The sequence below is a fragment of the Ornithorhynchus anatinus genome, chromosome 3 (assembly GCF_004115215.2).
Source record: "Ornithorhynchus anatinus isolate Pmale09 chromosome 3, mOrnAna1.pri.v4, whole genome shotgun sequence".
In the NCBI taxonomy this organism is placed as follows: Eukaryota; Metazoa; Chordata; class Mammalia; order Monotremata; family Ornithorhynchidae; genus Ornithorhynchus; species Ornithorhynchus anatinus.
This window is the reverse complement of record NC_041730.1, coordinates 136,009,558-136,035,787: the sequence shown is the minus strand read 5'-3', so window position 1 is coordinate 136,035,787 and position 26,230 is coordinate 136,009,558. Positions and strand designations below refer to the sequence as shown.

Sequence of the window (26,230 nt, the reverse complement as noted above, 5' to 3'; positions counted from 1 at the left end):
AGATGAGGTCACTGAGGCCCAGAGAAAAGAAATGACACGCCCAAGGTGACACGGTAGACAGGTGGTGGAACCGGGATTAGAATCCACGTCCGCTGACTCCCAGGCCCGAGCTCTATCTACTACATCATGCTGCTCCTCTGCTGCCAGATACTTAACTTCTCTGGGCCTCAGTTTCCTCAAGTATCAAGTGGTGTCAATAATAAGAAGAGGAAAAAGAAAAAGGATTATGGCATTTGTTTCGTTTTATTGTCTGTCTCCCCGTTTAGACTACGAGCCCATCGTTGGGCAGGGATTGTCTCCATCTGTTGCCGAATTGTACCTTCCATAGCGCTTAGTAGAGTGCTCTGCACATAGTAAGCGCTCAATAAATATGATTGAATGAATTAATTAATTTAAGTGCTTACTATATACAAGGCCCTGTGGTAAGTGCTGGGGTGAATAGGGCAAATTGGGTTGGACCCAGTGCCTGTCTTGCATGGGACTCACAGTCTTAATCCCCATTTTCCCGATGAGGTAATTTATTCCCAGAGAAGTGAAATGACTTACTCAAGGTCACACATCAAACCGATGACGGAGCCGGAATTAGAACCTAGGACCTCTGGCTCCCGGGCCAGAGCTCTTTCCACTTGGCCATGCTTTGGGTCCAGTGGAGCGGACCTGAAGCCTGGAGCGGGCTGAGGAAATTAACTAATTAATTATGGTATTCGTTAACCATTTACTATGTGCCAAGCACTGTTCTAAGCGTGGGGGTAGATACGAGGTCATCGGGTTGTCCCACATGGGACTCACAGTCTGAATCCCCATTTACAGATGAGGTAACTGAGGCCCAGAGAAGTTAAGTGGCTTGCCCGAAGTCACCAAGCAGACAAGTGGCGGAGCCGGGATTAGAACCCAACACCTCTGATTCCGAAGCCCGGGCTCTTTTCACTAAGTCACACATGGCCTGGGCACTTGGCCATGCTCCTCCGCCCCCCCCGGTCCCGCCTATTGGCTTGTTGAGCTCTGGGCCCCGGTGGGAGAGAGAAGGGCAAGGACTAGAGTGGGCAAGCCACCGGAACTAGGATCAACTCCTCCGGGCGGGGTATCCCAAACTCCCGCGACTAAGGCTGACCAGTCGGTCACCCCGATGGAGACCCCATCCGTCATCCCCAGCGGCGTCCCAGTCGGAGCATCACATCCCTGACCCGCTTCCTGGGTTGGAGGAATTCCTTGTGGGATGGAGTTCCTTGGCGGGGGAGATACAAGATAATCCTGTTGGACACAGTCCCTGTCCCACATCCGGCTCACAGTCTTAATCCCCATTTTACAGATGAGGTAACCGAGGCCCAGAGAAGTGACTCGTCCAAGGTCACCCAGCAGACGAGTAGCGGGGGTCGGGATTAGAAACCAGGTCCTCTGACTTCCAGGCCCGGGTTCTTTCGACTGAGCCTCGCTGCTTCTCAGTTCAGTGAAGAGGGTGGAGTTGAGGGTGGGAGTTGGGGTGCCAAGAGAAGGAAGGGTAGGAATACCCCACATGGCTTGTGCTCTGCGCGTAGTGAGCGCTCAGTAAATACGACTGAAGGATCGAATGAATGTACAAATAAGTGAATCCCCATTATACGGATGAGAAAACTGAGGCCCAGAGGGGTTAAGTGACTTCCCTAAGGTCACGCAGCAGAAAAGTGGCAGAACTGGGATTAGAGCTCAGGTCTCCCCTCTCTCTGTCCCGTGCTGTCTCGTCTGCTGTGGGACCTTGGGCAAGTCACTTCACTTCTCTGGGCCTCGGTTCCCTCATGTGTAAAATGGGGATCGAGACTGTGAGCCCCACGTGAGACAGGGACCGTGATCAGCCCAAATTGCTTGTATCCGCCCCAGGGCTTAGTGCAGTGCCTGGCACGTAGTAAGCACTTAATAAATACCATTATTATCATTGTCATTATTATTCTGTTTCTAAATATCTGTCAGTGTGCTAGAACCACTTCCATTCGTTCATTCACTCATTCAATCGTATTTACTGAGCGCTTACTATGTGCAGAGCACTGTACTAAGCGCTTGGAAAGTACAATTCGGCCACAGATAGAGACAATCCCTTTCCACCAACAGGCTCACAGTCTAAACGGGGGAGACACACAACAAAACAAAACAAGCAGTTCCCTGCGATACTTCTTTTTTCCCCAGACTGTCTGATTTTTTTCCAACAAAGCTCCACTTTCATTCATTCATTAATTCCGTCATATTTATTGAGCGCTTACTGTGTGCAGAGCACTGGCCTAGTCACTTGGGGAGTACAATTCGGCAACAAATAAAGACAACGGGCTCACAGTCTAGAAGGGGGGAGACAGAAATCAAAAGAAGTAAACAGGCATCAGTAGCACCAATACAAATAAATAGAATTAGAGATATATGTACTCATCAGAACACGTAAAACGGGCATTAATATAAATAAATAGAATTCTAGATATGTACATAAATACACAAGTGCTGTGGGACGGGGAGGGGGGTAAAGCAAAGGGAGCGAGTCGGGGCGATACCGGGGGAGGAGGGGGAGCAGAGGAAAAGGGGGGCTTCTAAAGCCGACTGCCAGTCTATTCCATGTTTTAATAATAATGATGGTATTTGTTAAGCGCTTACTATGTGCCAAGCACTGGGAGTGGATGAAGAGGACATGAGGGCTCGGCGCCGGGGTAGGGAAAAAATAATCAAGCCCCATATGGGACTCACATTCGAGATGGGAGGGTGGTGGAAGTTCAGAGAAGCTTCCCATCATGTGTGGGGGTTTGAGGCCCACTTTTCAAATCAATCAGTCATATTTATTGAACGCTTACTGCGTGCAAAGCACTGTACTGAGCGCTTGGAAGGATACAGTGCAACAGAATCGGTAGACACATTCCCTGCCCACAATGAGCTTTCAGTCCGGAGGGGGAGATGGACATTAATATAAATAAATAAGTTACGTACGTGTACCTAAGTGCCGTGGGGCTGAGTGAAGAGTGATTTAAGGGGGCGGGTCCAAGAAAAAGGACGAATGCAAAGTGTGTTCACTGTTATTTAAACACAGACACACACAAGCAGTGTGGCTCAGGGGCTAGGGCCCAGGTCTGCGTGTCAGAAGGTCATGGGTTCTAATCCCGCATCTGCCAACCTGTCTGCCGTGTGACCAGGGCAAGTCACTTCACATCCCAGCACTTAGTACAGTGCCTGGCATATAGTAAGCACGTAACAAATGCCATCATTATCTCTGGGCCTCAGTTCCCTCATCTGGAAGATGGGGATTGAGACTGTCGGTCCCATCTGGGACAGGGACTGTGTCCAACTCCATTTGCTTGTATCCACCCCCCAGCGCTTAGTACAGTGCCTGGCACATAGCAAGTGCTTAACAAATACCACAGTAATTAATTATTATTATTGTTATCCTCCCAAGCACTTCCAGGGTTCTGCATATAAGCAGCATGGTGTAGTGGATAGAACATGGGACCGGGAGTCAGAAGGTCAAGGGTTCTAATCCAGGTTCCTCCACTTGTCGGCTGTGTGACCTTGGGCAAGTCACTTCACTTCCTCTGCGCCTCAGTTTCCTTATGTGTGAAATGGGGATTGAGACTGTGAGCCCCATGTGAGACATTAAGACTGTGTCCAGCCAGATTAGCTGTATCTACCCAGCTCTTAGAACAGTGCCTGGCACCTACTTTGTGCTTAACAAATACCATGATGATGATGATGATGATGATGATAAGACGTGCTCAACAAGAAACACTGATCGATGGATTTGTTATATGGTTGTACCTGAGAACGCCAAGTGGAGAAATTCACTGAAAGCTCATTGTGGGAAGGGAATGTGTCTATTATATTGTTGTGTTGTACTCGACTCCCCCAAATGCTTGTACAGTGCCCAATAAATGTGATTGACTGACCTGTAGAATTACTACTAATAATAGTAATAATAATAACAATGGTATTTCTTAAGTGTTTATTAATAATAATAATAATGATGATGGTATTTGTTAAGCACTTACTATGTGCTGAGCACTGTTCTAAACGCTGGGGTAGATACAGGGTAATCAGATTGTCCCACGTGGGGCTTACATTTTTTCATCCCCATTTTTACATATAAGGTAACTGAGGCACATAGAAGTTAAGTGACTTGCCTGAGGTCACCCAGCAGTCAAGTGGCAGAGCAGGGGTTGGAACCCACAACCTCTGACTCCCAAGCCCGGGCTCTTTCCACTAAGCCTTTCCTCTGTGCCCGGCACTGTACTAAGCGTTGGGGTGGATACAAGCAAATCAGGTGGGACACAGTCTCCGTCCCACGTGGGGCTCGCGGTCTCAATCCCCATTTGACAGATGAGGTCGCTGAGGCCCAGAGAAGTGAAGTGACTTGCTCAAGGTCACAAAGCAGATAAGTGGAAGAACTGGGATTAAAACCCATGACCTTCTGACTCCCGGGCCCGGGTTCTATCCACTACACCTTGCTGCTTCGTCACCCTGTATTTTCACAATTTTCACTAAAAAAACCCCACCTTGGCGAAAGCATTGTCTTAAATGTCAGCCCATCTCCTTCAGTAATTAATAATTATGGTAATAATAATGATGGTAATTATTAAGCGCTCGCTATGTGCTAAGCACTGTAGTAAGCGCCGGGGTAGTTAGAAGGTAATTCCAATCCCTTAGAGGTAGGGCGCCAGTGTCTCTAGGCTAACAGAGCGGGAGGCAGATGTGGGGATTGACGGCGATTCTCTTGGGCTTTTGGGTGCAGAATCTGACCAACGAGGAGCAGGTGGTGGTCATCCAGGCCCGGACCGTCCTCACCTTGGCCGAGAAGGTAACGGCGCCGCTCGCTCGCGATTCCGGACGCGGATCTTTCCGGCCAGGCGGACGCAGGCCCCCAGCCCGTCCGCTCCCGGGGGTCTCGGGGCCCGTGGGCTCGGCGGCCCAACTCCAGCCCGCCTCCGGGCCCGCCTCGGGCTAATGGCCGGCGGCCTCCTCCCACTCCTGGCGGGCTGGGTGTGACCCCTGTGCTCATGGGTTTGTTGTGTTTCCCACCTATGCTCTGTGGCCAATGGGCCTTGTGTGGGTAGAGGGTGTGGGGCCTAATCTGTGTGTTTGTAGGGGGGGGACATGTGTGCGGGATGTGCTGATTATGCTTTGTGTGGACGTGTGGACGCCCCATTAGTGCAAAATGAGCAGGGTGTACCGTGTGGGCCACGTACGTGGGGCGTCCAGGGTGCATTGAGTCTCTTTCTATTTCTATATATTCGTGTCCAACTCCTCCTCTAGACTTGTAAGCTCGTTGTGGGCAGGGAACGTGTCTCTTTGTTATTGTATCGTCCTCTCCCAAGCGCTTAGTCTAGTAAGGGCTCAATAAAGAGAAGCAGCATGGCTCAGTGGAAAGAGCACGGGCTTTGGAGTCAGAGGTCATGGGTTTGAATCCCGGCTCTGCCACTTGTCAGCTGTGTGATTGTGGGCAAGTCACTTAACTTCTCTGTGCCTCACTGACCTCATCTGTAAAATGGGGATGAAGACTGTGACCCCCCATGTGGGACAACCTGATTCCCCTGTGTCTACCCCAGGGCTTAGAACAGTGCTCGGCACATAGTAAGCATTTAACAAATACGAACATTTCTAAATACGATTGAAGTAGAAGAAGCAGAATGTGTGCGGTGCGCTCCCCTTGTGTGTAGGTTGTGTAGGGTGTGCTGTGTGTACTGTGTGTTTGCCATGCGGGCGGGATGCGCAGGGTGGTCCCAGCTGGTGTTCTGTAGGAGGAAGGTGTTGCGACGGGTGTGGGGAGATTTGACCGCCCGCTGGTGCGCGAGCCCCCGCCCCTTGACCTCCCCATTGCCCCCCTAGTGGCTCCAGCAGATCGAGGTGACCGAGTCAGCCCTGCAGCAGAAGATGGTGCATCTGGAGAACGAGAAGGTAGACGCCCCCCGGCCCACCTCCTCCCTCCCGCCATCCTCTGCCCTTCTCGGCCTCCTCCCTCCCGCCATCCTCTGCCCTTCTCGGCCTCCTCCCTGCTCGTCCCTCTCCACTCCTCCCAGCCTTCGCTCTTCCCTTCTCTTCCCGACCATCCCGGCCTCCCTTCTTCCCACCCCTCCACCTCCTCTCTCTCCTCTCTCCCTACTCCTCCCCGTCTCTTCCCTCTCTTTCGCTACCCCTCCCGGCCTCCTCCCTCCCCATCTCTCCCTCCTCTCTCCCCACTCCTCCCCTCCTCTTCCCTCTCCATCTTTCCCTACGCTTTCCTCCTCTCTCCCTTTCTCTCCCGGTCCCTCCCGGCCTCCTCTCTCCCCACCACTTTCCTCCCCACCTTTCCCTACTCCTCCCTCCTTCTCCCCTTCTCTATGCACCCATCCCGGCCTCCTCTCTCCCCATCTCTCCCTCCTCTCTCCCCACTCCTCCCCTCCTCTTCCCTCTCCATCTTTCTCTACCCCTTCCCCCCCTCCCTTTCTCTCCCCATCCCTCCTGGCTTCTTCCCGCCCCCGCTTCCCTCCACTTTCTTCCCCACCTTTCCCTACTCGTCCCTCCTCTCTCCCCTTCTCTCTCCTTTTCTCCCCACTCCTCCCCTCCTCTCCCCTCTCCATCTTTCCCTACCCTCTCCTCCTCTTCTCCCCATCTGTCTCCACCCCTTCCCCTCCTCCCTCCTCCATCCCTGTCCCTTCCCGCCCCTCCCTCCCCGGTCCCCAAGCTCAGCGGCCCCGGTGACCCCAATCCGCCGGCTCTGACCCCTTCTCCCCTCCCGCCCCCCTGCCTCCCCGTCCTCCTTCCCCGCTTCCACCTCCCCGGCCCCTCGGCAGGAGCTGTTCAGCAAGCAGAAGGGCTACTTGGACGAGGAGCTGGACTACCGGAAGCAGGCATTAGACCAGGCCCACATGGTAAGGCGGCAAGCGCCGTGGACGATCGTCCCCCTCACGGACGACGGCGTCCTCCTCACGGACGCTGTTCACGGTGGGGGCGGGGGATGTGGAAGGCAGGACCCTCAAGAGAGGACGCTAGTTGGCACGGGCCAAAACAGGCTGGCAAGGTAGGCCGACCAACAGAACACTTCCCAACGGTCCAGTCGCTCAGAATCACTTCTGGACCTTTTCTTCCGGGGAAAATTAAGGAAAATGTGTTCGCCTCACTCAGCGGTGTTCGTTCGATCATTCAGTCGCATTAATTAAGCTCTTACTGTGTGCAGAGCACCGTCCTAGGCGCTTGGGAAAGTACAATACAACTATAAACAGTGACAATCCCTGCCCATAAAGAGTTCACATTCTAGACATCAATACAAATAAATAAAAAGACAGATATGGACACAAGTGGCGTGGGGCTGGGAGAGGGGATGAATAAAGGAAGCAAGTCAGGGTGACGCAGAAGGGAGTGGGAGATGAGGAAAGGAGGGGTTCATCTGGGAAGGCCTCGTAGAGGAGGTGGGCCTTCGATAAGGCTTTGAAGGTGGGGAGAGTCATCGTCTGTGGGATTTGAGGAGGGAGGGCGATCCGGGCCAGAGGCGGGATGTGGCCCAGGGGTCGGCGATGAGACGGGCGAGATGGAGGCCCAGTGAGAAGGTGAGCGTCACCAGAGAAGCAAATGGTATTCAGTGGTGTTCACCGAGTATCTACTGGGCAGCAGGCCCCAAAGCGAGCAGGGGCGAGAGAGGGCAAGACCCCGGACACGATCCTCAGGGAGCTGACGCTCCGGACCAGAAGGGACGCTTCCTGCGGGGAACGTGTGTGATCGATCGATCGATCGATGGATCGATGGATAGTTCCACTGGCCGGCCACGCTCCGGGCCCGTCGGGGTCGCGTCACCCCAAAATGGCACCGGAGTCACTGGCCTGGCCTCTCGGGCCTCGCTCGACCCGACGGAGTCGTTGCTTCCGGTCGCCCCTCACGGCGGACCCAGGCGGTCCCGCCCTGTCGGAGGACGGCCCTTTGGACCCTACCGCCCTTTGGACGATGCTCTCATTCATTCAGTTGACATATTGAGCACTTACCGTGTGCAAAGCACTGTACTAAATGCTTGAGAGAGTACAATAGAACATCGGACACAGTCCCAGCCCACAGCAAGCTCACAATCTAGAAGCACCAACGGAAAGTTGGCATTCTAACAATCGGCCAATCGGTGGCATTGTTCATTCATTCAATTGTCATATATACTGAGCGCTTACTCTGTGCAGAGCACTGTACTAAGCGCGCTTGGAAAGTACAATTTTTCAACAGAGAGAGACAATCCCTATCAACGTCGGGAGTGCTGACTGTGCATACAGCACTGTACTGAGCGCTAGGGAGAGGATCCTATGATCGATCAATTATACATATTGAGCACTTACTGTGCGCAGGGCACTACACTAAGCACTTAGGAGAATACGGTACCACAATATAACAGACACAGGTCATGGATTCTAATTCTGTCTCCACCACGTCTGCTGTGTGACCTTGGGCGAGTCACTTCACTTCTCTGGGCCTCGGTTCCCTCATCTATAAAATGGGGATTGAGACTGTGAGCCCCACCTGGGACAGGGACTGTGTCCAACTTGATTTGCTGATATCCACTTAATACAGTGCCTGTCACAGCGCAAGTGCTTAACAAATACCATTATTATTATTATTATTATTATTGTTCCCTGCCCACAACAAGCTTACAATCTAAAGGGGGTGACAGACATTAATATAAATGAATAAATTATGGCTATGAACATAAGTGCTGTGGGACTGGATGATGCAGAAGGGAGTGGGAAAAGAGGAAAGCTTTAGTTATATCCCCCTTCTAGACTGTGAGCCCGCTGTGGGCAGGGATTGTCTCTATTTATTGCCGAATAGTACTTTTGCACGTGCTTAGTAGCAGCGTGGCTCAGTGGAAAGAGCACGGGCTTTGGAGTCAGAGGTCATGGGTTCAAATCCCAGCTCGGCCATTTGTCAGCTGTGTGACTTTGGGCAAGTCACTTCACTTCTCGGTGCCTCAGTTCCCTCATCTGTAAAATGGGGATGAAGACCGTGAGCCCCACGTGGGACCACCTGATTCCCCTGTGTCTACCCCAGCGCTTAGAACAGTGCTCGGCACATAGTAAGCGCTTAACAAATACCAACGTTATTATTAGTACAGTGCTCTGCCCATAGTAAGTGCTCAATAAATACGATTGAATGAATGATTGAATGAAAAGTTTATAAACATGATCTCTGCCCTCAACGAGCTTAAAGTCTAGAGGTGGAGATAGGCACTAAACTAAATTACAGATAAGAGAAATGGCAGAGTGCAAGCAGCGGAGAAGCAGTGTGACTTAGGGAAAAGAGCCCAGGCCCCGGAGTTAGAAGTCGTGGTTCTAATCCCGGCTCTGCCACTCGTCTGCTTTGTGCCCTTGGTCAAGTCACTTCACTTCTCTGGGCCTCAGTTCCCTCAGCTGAAAAATGAGGATTAAGACTGGAAGCCCCATTTGGGAAGTGGACTGTGTCCAATCTGATTAATAATAATAATAATAATAATAATGACGGCATCTGTTAAGCGCTTACCATGTGCCGAGCACTGTTCTGAGCGCTGGGGTAATAATAATGATAATGTTGGTATTTATTAAGCACTTACTATGTGCCAAGCACCTTTGTAAGCACTGGGGTAGATACAAAGTAATCAGGTTGTCCCAAGTAGGGCTCACAGTCTTCATCCCCATTTTACAGATGATGTAGCCGAGGCACAGAGAAGTTAAGTGACTTGCCCACGGTCACACAGCTGACAAGAGGCAGAGCCGGAATTAGAACCCATGACCTCTGACTCCCCAGCCGGGGCTCTTTCCTCTAAGCTGGGGTAGATACAAGGTAATCAGTTTGTCCCCTGTGGGGCTCACAATCTGAATCCCCATTTTACAGATGAGGTAACCGAGGACCGGAGAAGTGAACTGGCTTGCCCAAGGTCACACAGCAGACAAGTGGCGGAGGCAAGATTAGAACCTACAACCTCTGACTCCGAAGCCGGGGCTTTTTCCACTAAGCCATGCTACTGTAACCTTAGGGCTTAGTACAATGCCAGGCACAGAGTAAGCGCTTAACAAATACCCTGGAAAAAACGAAACAAAAACCCGAAACCAATCAATCATTCTGTGCAGAGAGACTGTACTAAGTGCTTGGGAGACTGTAATAGACTGGGTAGACACAATCCCTTCCATCAAGGAGCTTGCCATCCGACAGCGGAGAGAGTCATTAGAACACCGGTGTGAGGGTTTTTCATTTTTTAATGTTTTCTGTTAAGCACTTACTTTGTGCCGGGCACTGTTCTGAGCGCTGGAGTAGATACAGACTAATCAGGTTGGACACAATCCCTGTCCCCCATGAGGCTCACAATCCATGTCTCCCCTTTGAACAGATGAGGAAACTGAGGCCCAGAGAACTGAAGTGACTTGCCCAAGGTCACACGGCAGACAGGTGACAGAGCTGGGACTAGAACCCAGGTCCGGGCTCTATCCACTAGGCCACACTATAGAGGAGCAGCGTGGCTTAGTGGGAAGAGCCCGGGCTTGGGAGTCAGAGGACGTGGGTTCTAATCCCGGCTCCGCCACTTGTCTGCTCGTGTGGCCTTGGGCGAGCCACTTCACTTCTCTGTGCCTCAGTGACCTCGTCTGTCAAATGGAGATGAAGACTGTGAGCCCTACGTGGGACAACCTGATTACTTCGTATCTACCCCAGCGCTTAGAACAGTGCTTACGTAGTAAGCGCTTAACAAATATAATCATTATTATTATTAACGGACCCGTTCCCTGCCCACAAGGAGCTTACAGTCTCGAGGGGGAGAAAGATGTGAAGAAGAAGAGGGAAATTCCGGCTCCGGACGGAAATGCCGGGCCAACGGGCTGCTTGGCTTTTCCCTAGCAAATCCTGGAGCTGGAAGCCATGCTGTACGACGCTCTGCAGCAGGAAGCCGGAGCCAAGATGACCGAAATCCTGTCCGAGGACGAGCGGGAGAAGCTGAAGCTCGCCGTGGACCAGTGGAAGAGGCAGATGATGAGTGAGCTGCGGGAGCGGGACGCCCAGATCTTGCGAGAGAGGATGGAGTTCATCCAGCACGCTCAGCAGGTATTCATTCAATAGTATTTATTGAGCGCTTACTATGTGCAGAGCACTGTACTAAGCGCTTGGAATGAACAAGTCGGAGACAATGAGCGAGGACGCCCCCTTCCTCCCCCACCCGCCGCCCCGGCAGAAGTTGCCTGGCCAACTTGATGAGGAGCCGCGTGGCCTAGTGGGAAGAGCGGGGGCTTGGCAGTCAGAGGACCTGGGTTCTAATCCCGGGTCCGCCACTCTCCTGCTGGGTGACCTTGTGCAAGCCGCTCAACTTCTCTGTGCCTCAGTTACCTCATCTGGAAAATGGGGACTAAGACTGTGAGCCCCACGTGGGGCAACCTGATGACCTGGTATCTACCCCAGCGCTTAGAACAGTGCTTGGCACATAGGAAGCGCTTAACAAATACCACTATTATTATTATCGTTATTATACTGCGCCCCTCCCAAAAGCCCCCTTGGGGTCCCGTGATCCGTATCATCATCATCATCATCATCTGTAAAATGAGGATTCAATCTTCCTCCTCATCCTCATTATCTGTGGTATTTATTAAGCATCCACTGTGTGCAAAGTACTGTATTAAGCGCTTGGGAGAGTACACTCTTGCAGAGTCGGTCATTCAGTCAGTCATGTTTCTTGAGCACTTGCTACGTGCAGACCACTGTGCTAAGCCTTTGGGAGAGTCCAGTAGAACCCAATAATAATAATTACTATTAATAGTAATAATAATGATGATGGTATTTGTTGAGCACTTACTATGGCTCAGGCACTGTATTAAGTGCTAGGGTGGAGCCAAGGAAGTGGGGTCGGACCCAGTCCCGTCCCATGTCCCACAGCCTCAACCTCCCATTTTATAGATGAGGTAACTGAGGCCCAGAGAAGTGAATCGACCTGCCCAAGGTCACACAGCAGACGAGTGGCAGATCTGGGATTAGAACCCTTGACACTGGAAGCAGCGTGGCGCAAGTGGAAAGAGCCTGGGCTTCGGAGCCAGAGGTCATGGGTTCGACTCCCGGTTCTGCCACTTGTCAGCTGTGTGACTGTGGGCGAATCACTTCACTTCTCTGGGCCTCAGTTACCTCGTCTGTAAAATGGGGGTTAACTGTGAGCTTCACGTGGGACGACCTGATGACCCTATATCTCCCCCAGCGCTTAGAACGGTGCTCTGCACATAGTAACCGCTTAACAAATACCAACATTATCATTATTATTGTTATTGTTATTTTGACTCCCGGGCCTGGGCTGTAGCCACTATGCCATGTTGCGTCCCCATGGGTAGGAAGTCTAGTGTCTAGTGCCGACTGATCGAAAAGTCTCCACAAACAAGTAGAAGCTGCATTTCGAGATATTACACTCTCCAACTCTTTCGTATTACACTCTCCCAGGCGCTTAGTACAGTGCTCAATATGCAATAGAGCACTCCATAAATGGGGTTGGTCGATTGAAATCTCCACAAACAAGTAAAAACTACATTTTGAGAATGCAGATGTCACCTTAGCCAACTCTGATGTATTGTACCCAGCGCTTAGAACAGTGCTTGGCACATAGTAAGCGCTTAACAAATGCCATCGTTATTATCGTTATTATGAATCGTATTTATCGAGCGCTTTCAGTGTGCAGTGCATTGTAGTAAGCGCTTAGGAGAGTACAGTATAGAGCTATAAGAGACGCGTTCTCTGCCCATAATGACCTAACAGTCTAAAGGTGTTTAATACAATACTCTGCTCACAGTAAGCGCTCAATAAGCGCTTAGAGAGGCAGCGTGGCTCAGTGGAAAGAGCCCGGGCTTGGGAGTCGGAGGTCATGGGTTCGAATCCCGGCTCGGCCACTTGTCAACTGTGTGACTGTGGGCAAGTCACTTAACTTCTCTCTGCCTCAGTTACCTCATCTGCAAAACGGGGATGAAGACTGTGAGCCCCACGTGGGACAACCTGATTCCCCTGTGTCTCCCCCAGCGCTTAGAACAGTGCTCGGCACATAGGAAGCGCTTAACAAATACCAACATTATTATTATTATAATAATTATTATATAATAATAATGTTGGTATTTGTTAAGCGCTTACTACCCAGTACTTATTACATAGTAAGCGCTTAACAAATACCAACATTATTAACATTATTATTATAAATACTATTGATGGATTGATTGATTATGAACAGTCTCCTGCAGCCTGCTAAAAATCTGTTGGAGTTAAAAAAAAATGAATAGCAATTAACTCTACACAGACACAAACCCAGTTTTATTTCTATGTGCGCATGCCAAGAGCTCGTATTTTCAGAGTGGGGTGTGTACGTGTGTTTGCTTTCATCTATGTATAAGTCGTTTCCTTTTTCTGCTCTTTCATCTTTCTCTAGTCATGTGGAAATTTGAAGCAAGCTATTTTCTGTTTCTTTTTTCTTAATTCCCGAAATACATATTTTCCCGCTTTGGATTTTGTAGAGAATTAAAGAGTTAGAAGAAAGAATCGAAGCTCAAAAAAGGCAAATAAAGGAACTGGAAGAAAAGGTAAAGTACAAACGGCTCCGGGAATAGACTTCGAAACACGCGTAAAGCCGGTCTAACAAGGACCGCCGAAGACGAATAAGATGTTTTGCGTGGAATTAATCCCCGCTGGAGAAGAATGATAATTAACGTGAGAGCAGAGGGAAGCTGTCAGAGGTGAAGAGATTTAGTCGAATCTCAAATTCGGTTGGACCATCGCATAAGCCTGAAAATTAGCTTCCAGAGAATCCTTATCTTACGTGAGACTTCCAGTATTTCCTAATAATTAAGTCTCCCTCGGTCAGAGAATGTCTCTTTTGATGAGCCTTTTTGATCACCCTCCTTCCAGTTTTAGTGGACCTCCAGATGGGGAAATTGGAGTCGAGATACCAACATACATGCCAACCCTGGATTTCCCTTTAGATGTCACTTGAGGTTTGGGGAAAATAATTTCTAATATTATTTGAAACGGTTCAAACCTTCCATATCGCATCTTGCTCTCGGGATTCATTCGTTCAATAGTATTCATTGAGGGCTTACTACGTGCAGAGCACTGTACTAAGCGCATGGAATGGACAAATCAGTAACAGATAGAGACAGTCCCTGCCCTTTGACGGGTTTACGGTCTAATCCGGGGAGACGAACAGACGAGAACGATAGCGATAAATAGAATCGAGGGGATGAACATCTCATCAAAACAATAGCAAATAAATAGAATCAAGGCGATGTACATCTCATTAACAAAATAAATAGGGTAATGAAACAAATAGGGATCTGTTTAGACTATCACTTATTCAAGTAGAATAATCCCAATCGAAGGATTAGAGAAGACGGGAGTTTTATCCCCATTTTACAGATGAGGCGACTTATCTGAGGTCACGCAGCAGGCACGTGGCGGAATCAGGATTAGAACCCAGGTCCGCTGACTCCCAGGGCTGTGCTGTTTCCACTGGGCCCTGTTGCTACCATGTGCTGTTTGGTTTTTGTTTGGTTTTCATTCACCTGAAGAGGACGGGCCTTACGGGGCTCGTTACATGCATGGGTCCAGCGCTTAGTACAGTGCCTGGCATAGCGTAAGCGCCTAAGAAGTCCCGTAATTATTATAATTAATATCGCTTCCCAATGTGGGTGCAGCACCCTCTGGAAGCGTGGCTGTTCACCCTAGGAGGCTTCCGTTCAACAGTCCGCACGTAAAAATTGTGGTATTTTTCAAGAGCTTTCCACGTTCCAAGGACTGTACTGAGCGCTAGGGTAAATACAAGATCATGAGGTCTGACACAGTCCCTGTCCCACGCGGGACTTACAGTCTGAGACGAGGGGAACCCAAGTATTTATTTTATCCCCGTTCTGCAAGTGAGGAAACAGAGACACGGAGAGGCGAGGTGATTACCCCAGGGTCACGCGGCAGATTAAGCGGCAGAGCCGGGATCCGAACCCAGGTCCGTGCTCTTCTCCCGAGGCCGCTGGGTGATTTTTCAAAGAGATCTTTGGACACGGGTTTACGGACTCACAAGTCACGGGTCGTTCAGGCGACTAAATCTCTAAGCCTCTGTGGTTTCCACCCGTTGCCTATTCTGGTCTCTTTCAGTAGCTCTGTCTTACCCGTCTCTAATCAGAGCCTTGCCGCTCAGCAGATCCACTCAAACCTCTTTTTCTCTCTCTCTTTCCGTTGTCCCGTTTCCCCCTCTCCTTTTCAGTTTTTATTTTTGTTTTTATTTTTCTCTTTAGCCTTCATTCTTTGGTCATAGCTCAAACGGTATCCTGAAAGGGTGAGTATTCTGTTTATTGGCTGTCTCCCGCCACTTTGCCCCTTCCCGTCGTCCTTCGGTGCCCCCCGCTCCCACGCAGCCTGCCTCTCCGCATCGCTTCGCTCGGCGCGAGGCACGTCAAGAACCCTCAAAGCCGTCGTAGGGTTACCGAAGAATGCATTCGGTCAGTCAGTCGTTCCGTCGGTGGTATTCATTGAGCACCTACTGCGTGCAGAGCACTATACAAAGCGCTGGGGAGAGTGCAGTAATAATAATGATGGTATTTGGTAAGCGCTTACTATGTGCAGAGCACTGTACGAAGCGCTGGGGAGAGTACGATAATGAGGGGATTTGGTAAGCGCTTACTATGTGCCAGACACTGTTTTAAGCAGCGTGGCTCAGTGGAAAAAGCACGGGTTTAGGAGTCAGAGGTCATGGGTTCTGATCCCGGCTTCGTCGCCTGTCAGCTGTGTGACGCTGGGTAGGTCACTTGACTTCTCGGTGCCTCATCTGTAAAATGGGGATTAAGACCGTGAGCCTCACGTGGGGCAACCTGATTCCCCTGTGTCTACCCCAGCGCTTAGAACAGTGCTCGGCACATAGTAAGCGCTTAACAAATACCAACGTTATTATTATTACTAAGCGCCGAGGTGGATACGAGCTAATCAGGTTGTCCCACATGGGGCTCACAGTCTTCATCCCCATTTTACAGATGAGAGAACTGAGGCACAGAGAAGTTTAAGGACTTGCCCGGAGTCACACAGCTGATAAGTGGTGGAGTGGGGATTAGAACCCATGACCTCTGACTCCCAAGCCCGGGCTCTTACCTCTAAGACATGATTTCTGCCCACAGCATCACAGTTTAGAGGAGGAGACGAGCATCAATCAGTCGATCAATCGGTCATATCTATTGAGCACTTGCTATGTGCGGGACGCTTTACTAAGCATTTGGGACAGTCCAGTACCCAGAGATGGTAGAAAGGTTCCGTGCCCACAACGAGCTCACAGTCTTGAGACGAGGCAGACATTTATTACTGTATTGTACTTTCCCAAGTGCTTAGTACAGTGCTCTGCACACAGTAAATGCTTAATAAGTATGGTCGAATGAATGAACATTAATCAATCAATTACTCATTTATTTAGCACTTACTCTGTGCAGGACACTGTACTAAGCCCTTGGGAGAGTACAGCACAACAATGAGAAGCAGCGTGGCTCAGTGGAAAGAGCACGGGCTTAGGAGTCAAAGGTCATGGGTTCTAATCCTGCCTCCGCCACCTGTCAGCTGTGTGACAAGTCACTTCACTTCTCCGTGCCTCGGTGACCTCATCTGTAAAATGGGGATGAAGACTGTGAGCCCCACGTGGGACAACCTGATGACCCCGTATCGACCCCAGCGCTTAGAAGAGTGCTCGGCACATAGTAAGCGCTTAACAGTTACCAACATTATTATGATTATTAACAGTGGAACGGACACATTCCCTGCCCACAGCGAGCTGGCAGTCTAGAGGGGGAGACAGATAGGAATAGAAAGAAAGAAATTCTGGCTCTGTACATCAGTGCTGGGCGGCTGAGGGAAGGGAGGGGAGACAGACATGGATAGAAAGAAAGAAATTACGGCCGTGGAAATTACAGATTTAATTAAGAAATTACACAAGTGCTGCGGGGCCGAGGGAGGGGGGAGATAAAGGAGCGAATCAGGGCGAAGCAGAAGGGAGTGGGAAAAGAGGAAACGAGGAAGAAATAAATGCTTTTGGCATATAGACCGTATGTACGGTGCTCTCCTCGGCTGGAAAAGTACGGTTCCCTCCCTTAAAAAGAAGCTAACACTTCTGAATGTGATAGGCAGTAGAATTCTTGACGACAAAAACAAAGGAAAATAAGGATTCCTCCCGTATCGTCTCCCATTCCGGAAGGGGCTGCTGGCTCCGAGCTGGCAGAGAGCCAGACGGCTGGGACTTCCAATTTTGCCTTTGATTTAGGAATCCTTGAGGCCGCTCCGTGGCTTTTTAAAGATGCGCTCTTCATGCGTTTGGTTTCTGTGTAGAAGCTTGAATTCACTGTCCCCGCTACTGAGAAAGAGTTTTTTTCCTTTACCATCATTGAACTCATTCGGTTGTATTTATCGAGGGCTTACCGTGTGCAGAGCACTGTACTAAGCGCTTGGAGAGTACAATTCGGCAACAGATAGAGACCATCCCGACCCGACACGGGCTCCCAGTCCCCGGCGATTTTCTCCCTGGGCATATTCCCAGCTTAAAAAGTGAATCGGTTGCTACTTCGGTGAGTAAAATGAGTGGTAATGATTGAAGATTGCAGTGAACGGCGTTGTGTTTTGAAGTTTAGTCATGGACCGTGTAAAGGTGGATTTAATAAAGATGGCAACCCTCGAGCACTTACTATATGCCAAGCATTGTGCTCTGCTCTGGGGTAGGTACAACATTATCAGGTTGAACGCAGTCCTTATCCCATCTGAGGCTTCTAATAATAATAATATGATGGTACCTGCTAAGCGCTTACTATGCAGCGTGGCTCAGTGGAAAGAGCATGGGCTTTGGAGTCAGAGGTCATGAGTTCGAATCCCAGCTCTGCCACTTGTCCGCTGTGTGACTGTGGGCAAGTCACTTCACTTCTCTGGGCCTCAGTTCCCTCATCTGTAAAATGGGGATTAAGACTTTGAGCCCCACGTGGGACAACCTGATTCCCCCGTGTCTCCCCCAGCGCTTAGAACAGTGCTCTGCACATAGTAAGCGCTTAACAGATACCAACATTATTATGCGACAGGCACTGTACTAAGCCCTGGGGTGGATAGAAGCAATTGAGTTGGGCACAGTCCCTCTCCTATTTGGGGCTCGATCCTCAGTTTCCAGGTGAGGTCACTGAGGCCCAGGGAAGTGAAGTGACTTGCCCAAGGTCCCACAGCAGACAAGTGGCAGAGCCGGGATTAGAACCCATGACCTTCTGAATCCCAGGCCTGGGCTCTCTGGGGAGGACGGGTGTTGAGAAAGAGCGTGGCTTAGTGGAAAGAGCACGGGAGTTAGAGGACGCGGGTTCAAATTCCGGCTCGGCCGTTGGTCTGCTTTGTGACCTTGGGCAAGCCACTTCACTTCTCTGGGCCTCAGTTACCTCATCTGGAAAATAGGGATTAAGACTGTGAGCCCCATGTGGGACAACCTGATTACCCTTAGAACAGTGATGGGCACCTAGGAAGCGCCTAATAAATACCGTTATTATTATTATTATCTCCATTTTACAGCTGAGTAAACCGAGGCCCAGAGAGGTTTTGAGTGGCCCGAGGTCACACAGTAGGCCAGGAACGGAACCCAGGTCACCCGCCGAACCGGCCCTTCCACCCAGCCGGTCTGAATCCTTTATATCCCTCCTATCTCAATGGATCACGGACCTAAAAAATCTCTTCATTTTTGCCTGTGGAAATTCCGCCCTCAGAGCATTTCCACTCATCTAGCGAAATACGTTATTTCGTTGTTTTAGCCCTCAGAAGAAACCAGGAATCCTTTCCCCATCACCGGACCAGACCACCGTGGTTAGAAGAAGACAAGTCATCGTGATTTCAAGACGTCAAATCTATATTTTGTCCCCGAAAACAGAGGAAGATTGATTCTCTGTCACCCCTGGACCGGAGAAAAGGAGAGAAAAAGAGGTGGATTCAATTATGTGCGGTTTTCTTCAGTACCTCCTTCTCGAGTGACTGTACACTTTTAAGAAGCCCGAATTAGGAGTATCAAAGAAGGAAAGCCAATAAAAAGACTACCTAGTTTTACTTCTGAAGGCGTCGCCAAAAGAAACCTGCCGTCTGCTGCTCGTAACGACCGTCAGCTTTACGCGAAAAGCAGAATACCGATTCTGGTTGAGAGAATATATTTCGGTTCCCTGCCGAGCAGGGAGTAGGACTGCTTCTGTCAAGAAGTGATCATATCCGGTTTAATCGACCTCCCGTCCACATGCGTTGCACGGAGTTATTTCAACACGTGTCGTGAAAGATGATTTTAAAAAATCAAACGTGGGAACTTGGGCCCGGGCGCAGCGGGGAAACGGAGCACCGATTTCAGTGGAGAAACCAACTGGGCTTCTGAGGGTCACTCCTGAGGATTTCGCTTTCTCTTTTCACGGCTCACGATGCGTATTGCGTCCCCCCGGGTATCTCACGCCCCGAACGATGGCGTGAAATCCGGGCACCCGGGAGGTTTTTATCCCTTTTGCAATTTCAGCTTTTCGGGTGCCGTTTTCAACCCACCGTGGACGGTGCCCCCGAGTGAGGAGATTGGTGCTATCTGCGATACTCCGCGCCCGAAATCTGCAACCTGGATTCACACCCCGGCACGAGGTCGGACCCCTCCCCCAAAACGGGTGCTGAACCCCTACGTTCGGAGGGCTGGAGCGGAAAAACCGAGGAAGCGAACGGAGGACAACTCCACGGCCCTCACGTCCACATCCACGATTCATTTATTTCTGTCGACGTCCGTCTCCCCCTCTAGGCCGTCAGCTCGTGGGCAGGGAACGTGTCTACCGGCTCCGTCCCGTTGGACTCTCCCAAGCGCTTCGTACGGTGCTCCGCACACGGGAAGCGCTCAATAAATACCAGCAATTGACTGACGGCTAGGAGAGTCCCAAAAGCACAAGAGGACGTCACCTTGACCTCTCCACCGGACGCTTAGATGCGGAAGGCCGGAAAGCCCGGGAGAGGCCGGGAGGAGCTAGAGAAGCGACCGAAAAAGTTCTCCGCTGTTCATCACCCGAAGGGGACTGAAGTGGACGATCCCCGAATCCGGCCGGACCGAGGGATGTACCGAGTGCAACAGAGCTGGAGATTTTGACCTTAACTCTGCGACCTTTTCCACGGAAGGCACAGGAAGGAATAAGCGGACGCCACCCTCGATTTCGAAACCTAAGAAAGAGCTCGAAAGACGGCGTTGAAAGGTAAGAAGCACATGGGTCGCCGACTGGTGAATTGAACTTATATTCGTGATCGAACGGTAGCGTCCTCTCCCGGGCGCTTAGTACGGTGCTTTGCACACGGTGAGCGCTCAATAAATACGATCGAATGAACAGTAACTGTGATTTTTCCAGGGCGATTCGACGCTGGCTTTTTTCGTGCCCTAGTGGGTAGAACGTGGGCCTGGGAGTCAGAAGGACCCGGCTTCTAGACCCAGATCCGCCACTTGTCTGCTGGCTGACCTTGGGCAAGTCACTTCACTTCTCTCGATCCTTGGAGAAGCAGCATGGCTCGGCGAAAAGAGCACGGGCTTGGGAGTCAGAGGTCAAGGGTTCGAATCCCGGCTCTACCATTTGTCAGCTGTGTAACTGTGGGCAGGTCACTTCACTTCTCTGTGCCGCAGTGACCTCATCTGTAAAATGGGGATGAAGACCGTGAGCCTCACGTGGGACATCCTGATTACGCTGTATCTACCCCAGGGCTTAGAACAGTGCTCCGCACATTGTAAGCGCTCAACAAATACCAACATTATCATTATTATTATTATCTCTTAAATGGGGATTGTGACTGTGAGCCCCCTGTGGGACATGGACTGCATCCAACCTGATTACCTTGTATCTACCCCAGTGCGTAGAATAGCGCGTGCCACATAGTAAGTGCTTAACAGAGACCAAAATTATTGGAGCGGGCAGCATGGCATAGTGGGCAGAGCACGGGCCTGGGAATCAGAAGGTCGTGGGTTTTAATCCCGGTCCCTCCACTTGCTAGAGAAGCAGCGTGGCTCAGTGGGAAGAGCCCGGGCTTGGGAGTCAGAGGTCATGGGTTCGAATCCCAGCTCTGCCACTTCTCAGCTATGTGACTGTGGGCAAGTCACTTCACTTCTCTGGGCCTCAGTGACCTCATCTGGAAAATGGGGATGAAGACGGTGAGCCTCGCGAGGGACAACCTGATGATCCTGTATCTACCCCAGTGCTTAGAACACTGCCCTGCACCTAGTAAGCGCTTAACAAATACCAACATCATTATTATTATTATTGTCAGCTATATGACCCTGGGCAAGTCATTTCACTTCTTTGTGCCTCAGTTACCTCATCCGCAAAATTAGGATCAAGACCGGGAGCCCCCTGTGGGACGAGGACTGGGTCCAACCCGATTCGCTTGCATCCACCCCGGTGCTTAGTAGAGTGCCCGGCACCCGGTAAGTGCTTAACAATCGCAACAGTTACTATTACTATTATAACACGATTTTCCCACAGAGTGAGGTGACTGATTGGATAGACAGTTCAGAGGTGCTGTTAGACTGTAAGCTCACTGTGGGCAGGGAATGTGTCTGGTCTATTGTTGTCTCGTACTCTCCCAAGCACTTAGTACAGTCCCGTTTAGCCTGTGAACCTGTCAGGGCAGGGATTATCTCTATCTGTTGCCGAATTGTCCATTCCATGCGCTTAGTACAGTGCTCTGCACGTGGTAAACGCTCAATAAATGCTCAATAAATGCGATTGAATGAATGCCCAGCCCACAGTAAGCGCTCAGTACTTGTGACTGATGGATGCTATTGCTGGCAAACTTGGCCCAGGGTTCCCCAGACCACTAATAATAATAATAATGTTGGTATTTGTTAAGCGCTTACTATGTGCCGAGCACTGTTCTAAGCGCTGGGGGAGATACAGGATCATCAGGGTATCCCTCGCGAGGCTCACCGTCTTCATCCCCATTTTCCAGATGAGGTCACTGAGGCCCAGAGAAGTGAAGTGACTTGCCCACAGTCACATAGCTGAGAAGTGGCAGAGCTGGGATTCGAACCCATGACCTCTGACTCCCAAGCCCGGGCTCTTCCCACTGAGCCACGCTGCTTCTCTAGCAAGTGGAGGGACCGGGATTAAAACCCCGGCTAAGCGCTGGGGTAGACATAGGGGAATCAGGTTGTCCCACGTGGGGCTCACAGTCTTCATCCCCATTTTACAGATGGGGGAACTGAGGCACAGAGAAGTGAAGTGACTCGCCCACAGTCACACAGCCGACAAGTGGCAGAGCTGGGATTCGAACTCATGAGCCCTGACTCCAAAGCCCGTGCTCTTTCCACTGAGCCACGCCGCTTCTCGCCGGGGCGCACTACACCGGGGCGCACAATCAAACCCTGTGAGAATTAGAGAATTAGATTAGAATTCTAAAATTCTAGATTAGAATCTAGATTAGAATTTTAGAATCAAAATTAGAGAAGCAGTGTGGCTCAGTGGAAAGAGCACGGGCTTGGGAGTCAGAGGTCATGAGTTCAAATCCCGGCTCGGCCACTTGTCAGCTGTGTGACTGTGGGCAAGTCACTTAACTTCTCTGGGCCTCAGGTCCCTCATCTGGAAAATGGGGATTAACTGTGAGCCTCACGTGGGACGACCTGATGACCCTGTATCTACCCCAGCGCTTAGAACAGTGCTCGGCACGTAGCGCTTAACAAATACCAACATTATCATTATTATTATTATTAACCCAATTTTGTCTTTCCCAATTGCTAACGTTTCCCAGAACAGAATAATCAATCAATTAATCTATGTCATTTTTTGAGCACTTACTGTGTATAGAGCACCCAACTAAACTCTTGGAAGAAAATCAGCATAGTCTGCTGGAAAGCACATGGGCCAGGGAGTCAGAGAACCTGGGTTTGAATCCCGGCTCTGCCTCTCGTCTGCCGTGTGACCTCGGACGAGTCACTTCACTCCCGCGTGCCTCAGTCACCTCAACTGAAAATGGGGATTGAGTGCGAGTACCCTTTGGATTGTGTCCGACCTGATTTGCTTCCACCCACTCCAGCGCTTAGCACAGAGTAAGTGCTTCACAGATGTCTCAGTTATTTTTCCCCCTAGGGTAGAGACAAGATAATCAGATCAATCCCAGTCCTTATCTCACTTAGGGTTCGCAGTACAAGATAGAGGGAGTACAAGAATCAAATACCCAATCAATCAGTCGTAATTATTGAGTGCTTACTGTTTGCACAGCACTGTATTAAGGACTTGGGAGAGTCCAGTAAAATAGAGTTGGCAGACATATTCCCTGTCTACATTAAGCTTATAGTCTGGGGGGGAGACGGACATTAATACGAATAAATAAATTATCAATACGTACACAAGTGTTGGGCTGAAGGAAGGGTGAATGAAGGGCATGAATCCCTTCTCCTAGAAACATTATCCAACCTCAATTTGACTCACACGGTCCTCTCCCGGTTCTGCTCCTCTCTCTCTGGCCGCTCGTTCTCGGTCTCCTTCGCGGGCTCCTCCTCTGCCTTCCACCCCCTCACTGTGGGGGTCCCTCAAGGTTCAGCTGTGGGTCCCCTTCTCTTCTCCATCTACACCTCCTCCCTTGGAGAACTCATTTGCTCCCCCGGCTTCAGCTACCATCTGCAGGTGACACCCAAATCTCCATCTCCTCCCCGATCTCCCTCTCTCCAGTCTCGCATTCCCTCCTGCCTTCAAGGCATCTCTACTTGGATGTCCTCCCGTCACCTCAAACTGAATATGGTTAACACTGAACCTCTCATCTTCCCACCCAAACCCTGTCCTCCCGCTCACTTTTCCGTCACTGTAGACGGCCCCACCATCCTTCATGTCTCACGAGCTTGCTATGTGCCAAGCACTGTTCATTCATTCATTCAGTAGTATTTATTGAGCGCTTCCTATGTGCAGAGCACTGTACTAAGCGCTTGGAATTTACAAATCGCTAACAGATAGAGACAGTCCCTGCCCTTTGATGGGCTTACAGTCTAAGCACTGGGGAGGATACAAGGTGATCAGGTCGTCCCATGTGGAGCTCACGGTCTTCAGCCCCGTTTTACGGATGAGGTAGCTGAGCTCCAGAGAAGTGAAGTGACTTGACAAGCCCTTAACCTTGGCATTTTCTTTGACTCCTCTCTCTCGTTCCAACCAGGTATTCAAGCCATCTCTAAATCCTGTCAGTTCTACCTTCACAACATCGCCAAAATCCATCCCTTCCTCTCTGTCCAAATTGCCATTGCATTTAATTAAAACACTTCCCCTCTCCCGCCTTGATTATTGTGTGAGCCTCCTTGCTGACCTCCCTGCCTCCTGTCCCTCCCCACTTCAGGCCATAATCCATTCTGCTGCCCGGATCTTTTTCCTTCAAAAATGTTCAGGCCACGTTTGCCCGCTCCTCAAGAGCCTCCGGCGGTTGCCCATCCGCCTCCGCGTCAGACAGAAACTCCTCACCATCGGCTTTAAAGCGGTCCGTCCCCTCGCCCCGTCCTACCTCGCCCCGCTACTCTCCTCCTCCAACCCAGCCCGGGCGCTTCGTTCCTCTAATGCCAACCTTCTCACTATCCCTCCATCTCGTCCGTCTCGCCGCCGACCTCTCGTCCACATCCTACCTCTGGCCTGGAACCTCCCCCCTCCTCATATCGGACAGATAATCGCTCTCCCCCACTTCGAAGCCTTACGGAAGGCCCACCTCCTCCAAGAAGCCTTCCCTGACTGCGCCCTCCTCTCCTCTTCTCCCCCTCCCTTCTGTGCGGCTCTTACTTTCTCCTTCATTCATCCTCCCTCCCAGCCCCACAGCGCCTATGTATATGTCTGTCGATATCGGTCATTTGCTGATTTATTTATTGATCTATTTATTTATATTAATGTCTCTCCCCCTCTAGACTGTGAACTCGTTGTGGGCAGGAATGTGTCTGTTTATGGCTGTAGTGTAATAATAGTAATAATAGTAATGGTATTTGTGAAGCGCTTACTGTGTGTCAAGCGCTGTTCTAAGCGCTGGGGTAGATATAAGGTCGTCAGGTTGTCCCTCGTGGGGTTCACAGTCTCGTGGCTCAGTGGAAAGAGCACGGGTTTAAGGAGTCAGAAGTCATGGGTTCGAATCCCGGCTCCGCCGCTTGCCAGCTGTGTGACTGTGGGCGAGTCACTTAACTTCTCTGCCTCAGGTCCCTCGTCTGTAAAATGGGGATGAAGACTCTGAGCCTCCCGTGGGACAACCTGATGATCCCGTATCTCCCCCAGCGCTTAGAACGGTGCTCTGCACATAGGAAGCGCTTAACAAATGCCAACATTATTATTATTATTTTATTATTGATCCCCATTTTGCAGATGAGGTACCTGAGGCACAGAGAAGTGAAGCGACTTGCCCAAGGACACACAGCAGACAAGTGGTTGGAAGTGGGATTATTGTCCGTGCGCCTCTCTGGACTGTAAGCTCGTTGTGGGGGAGATTGTCTCTGTCATACTGTTCTATTGTCCTCTCCCAAGTGCTTAGTCCAGTGCTCTGCGCACAGTAAGCTCTCCCGTCCTCTGACTCCCAAGCTTGGCCTTTCCACTGAGCCATACTCTTCCAAGCGCTTAGTACAGTGCTTTGCAAATAGTAAGCTCTCAGTAAATGCCATTGAATGAATCTATCTGTTGCTGAATTGTACCTTCCAAGCGCTTAGTACGGAGCTCTGCACTCAGTAGGCGCTCAATAAACACCATTGAATGAACGAATGAATGAAAGTGCCAGGGTGACGCAGAAGGGAGTGGGAGAAGAGGAAAGATGGGCTCAGTCAGGGAAGGCTTCTTGGAGGAGATGGGCCTTCGATAAGGCTTTGAAGGAAGGGAGAGTCGTCGTCCGTCGGATTTGGGGAGGGAGGGCGTTCCGGGCCAGCGGCGGGATGGGGGTGAGAAACGAGATGGAGGCCCAGTGAGAAGGTTGGCATTGGAGGAGCAGGGGATGTGGGCTGGGTTGGAGTAGCAGAGCAGTGAGGTAAGGTAGCAGGATTCAATAATAATAACAATAATAATAATACTTAAGTGCTTACCGTGTACCAACCACTGTTCTAAGTGCTGGGGTAGATACAAATGGATCATGTTGGACACAATCCATGTCCCACCCGGGGCTCCCAATCTTAATCCCCATTTTATAGATAAGGTTACGGAGGCCCAGAGCAGTTAAGTGATTTGCCTAAGGTCCCACAGCAGGCATGAGGCCGACGGAGTGCTTGAAAGAGGAAACTGAGGCATGGAGAAGTTAAGTGACTTGCCCAGGGTCATGTAGTAGGCAAGCGGCAGAGCCC

General features: G+C 50.5%; 1 protein-coding gene across 12 annotated transcripts in view; it reads left to right on the top strand.

The window, feature by feature from the left end:
* JAKMIP3 (Janus kinase and microtubule interacting protein 3) overlaps window positions 1-26,230 on the top strand; it is a 201,420-nt gene that overhangs the window by 160,736 nt on the left and 14,454 nt on the right. For 6 of the 12 annotated variants that reach the window (XM_039911635.1, XM_029060717.1, XM_039911634.1 and 3 more), the window contains 7 exons: window positions 4,730-4,795; window positions 5,824-5,892; window positions 6,768-6,845; window positions 10,810-11,013; window positions 13,440-13,505; window positions 15,179-15,250; window positions 18,720-18,808. In XM_039911635.1, coding sequence (XP_039767569.1) covers window positions 4,730-4,795; window positions 5,824-5,892; window positions 6,768-6,845; window positions 10,810-11,013; window positions 13,440-13,505; window positions 15,179-15,229 — 534 coding nt within the window. In that variant the 3' untranslated portion in view covers window positions 15,230-15,250; window positions 18,720-18,808. Of the gene's footprint in view, window positions 1-4,729; window positions 4,796-5,823; window positions 5,893-6,767; window positions 6,846-10,809; window positions 11,014-13,439; window positions 13,506-15,178; window positions 15,251-18,719; window positions 20,166-26,230 lie in introns of those variants that run through there. The other 6 variants (XM_029060716.2, XM_039911633.1, XM_029060715.2 and 3 more) reach the window with 2 other exon arrangements.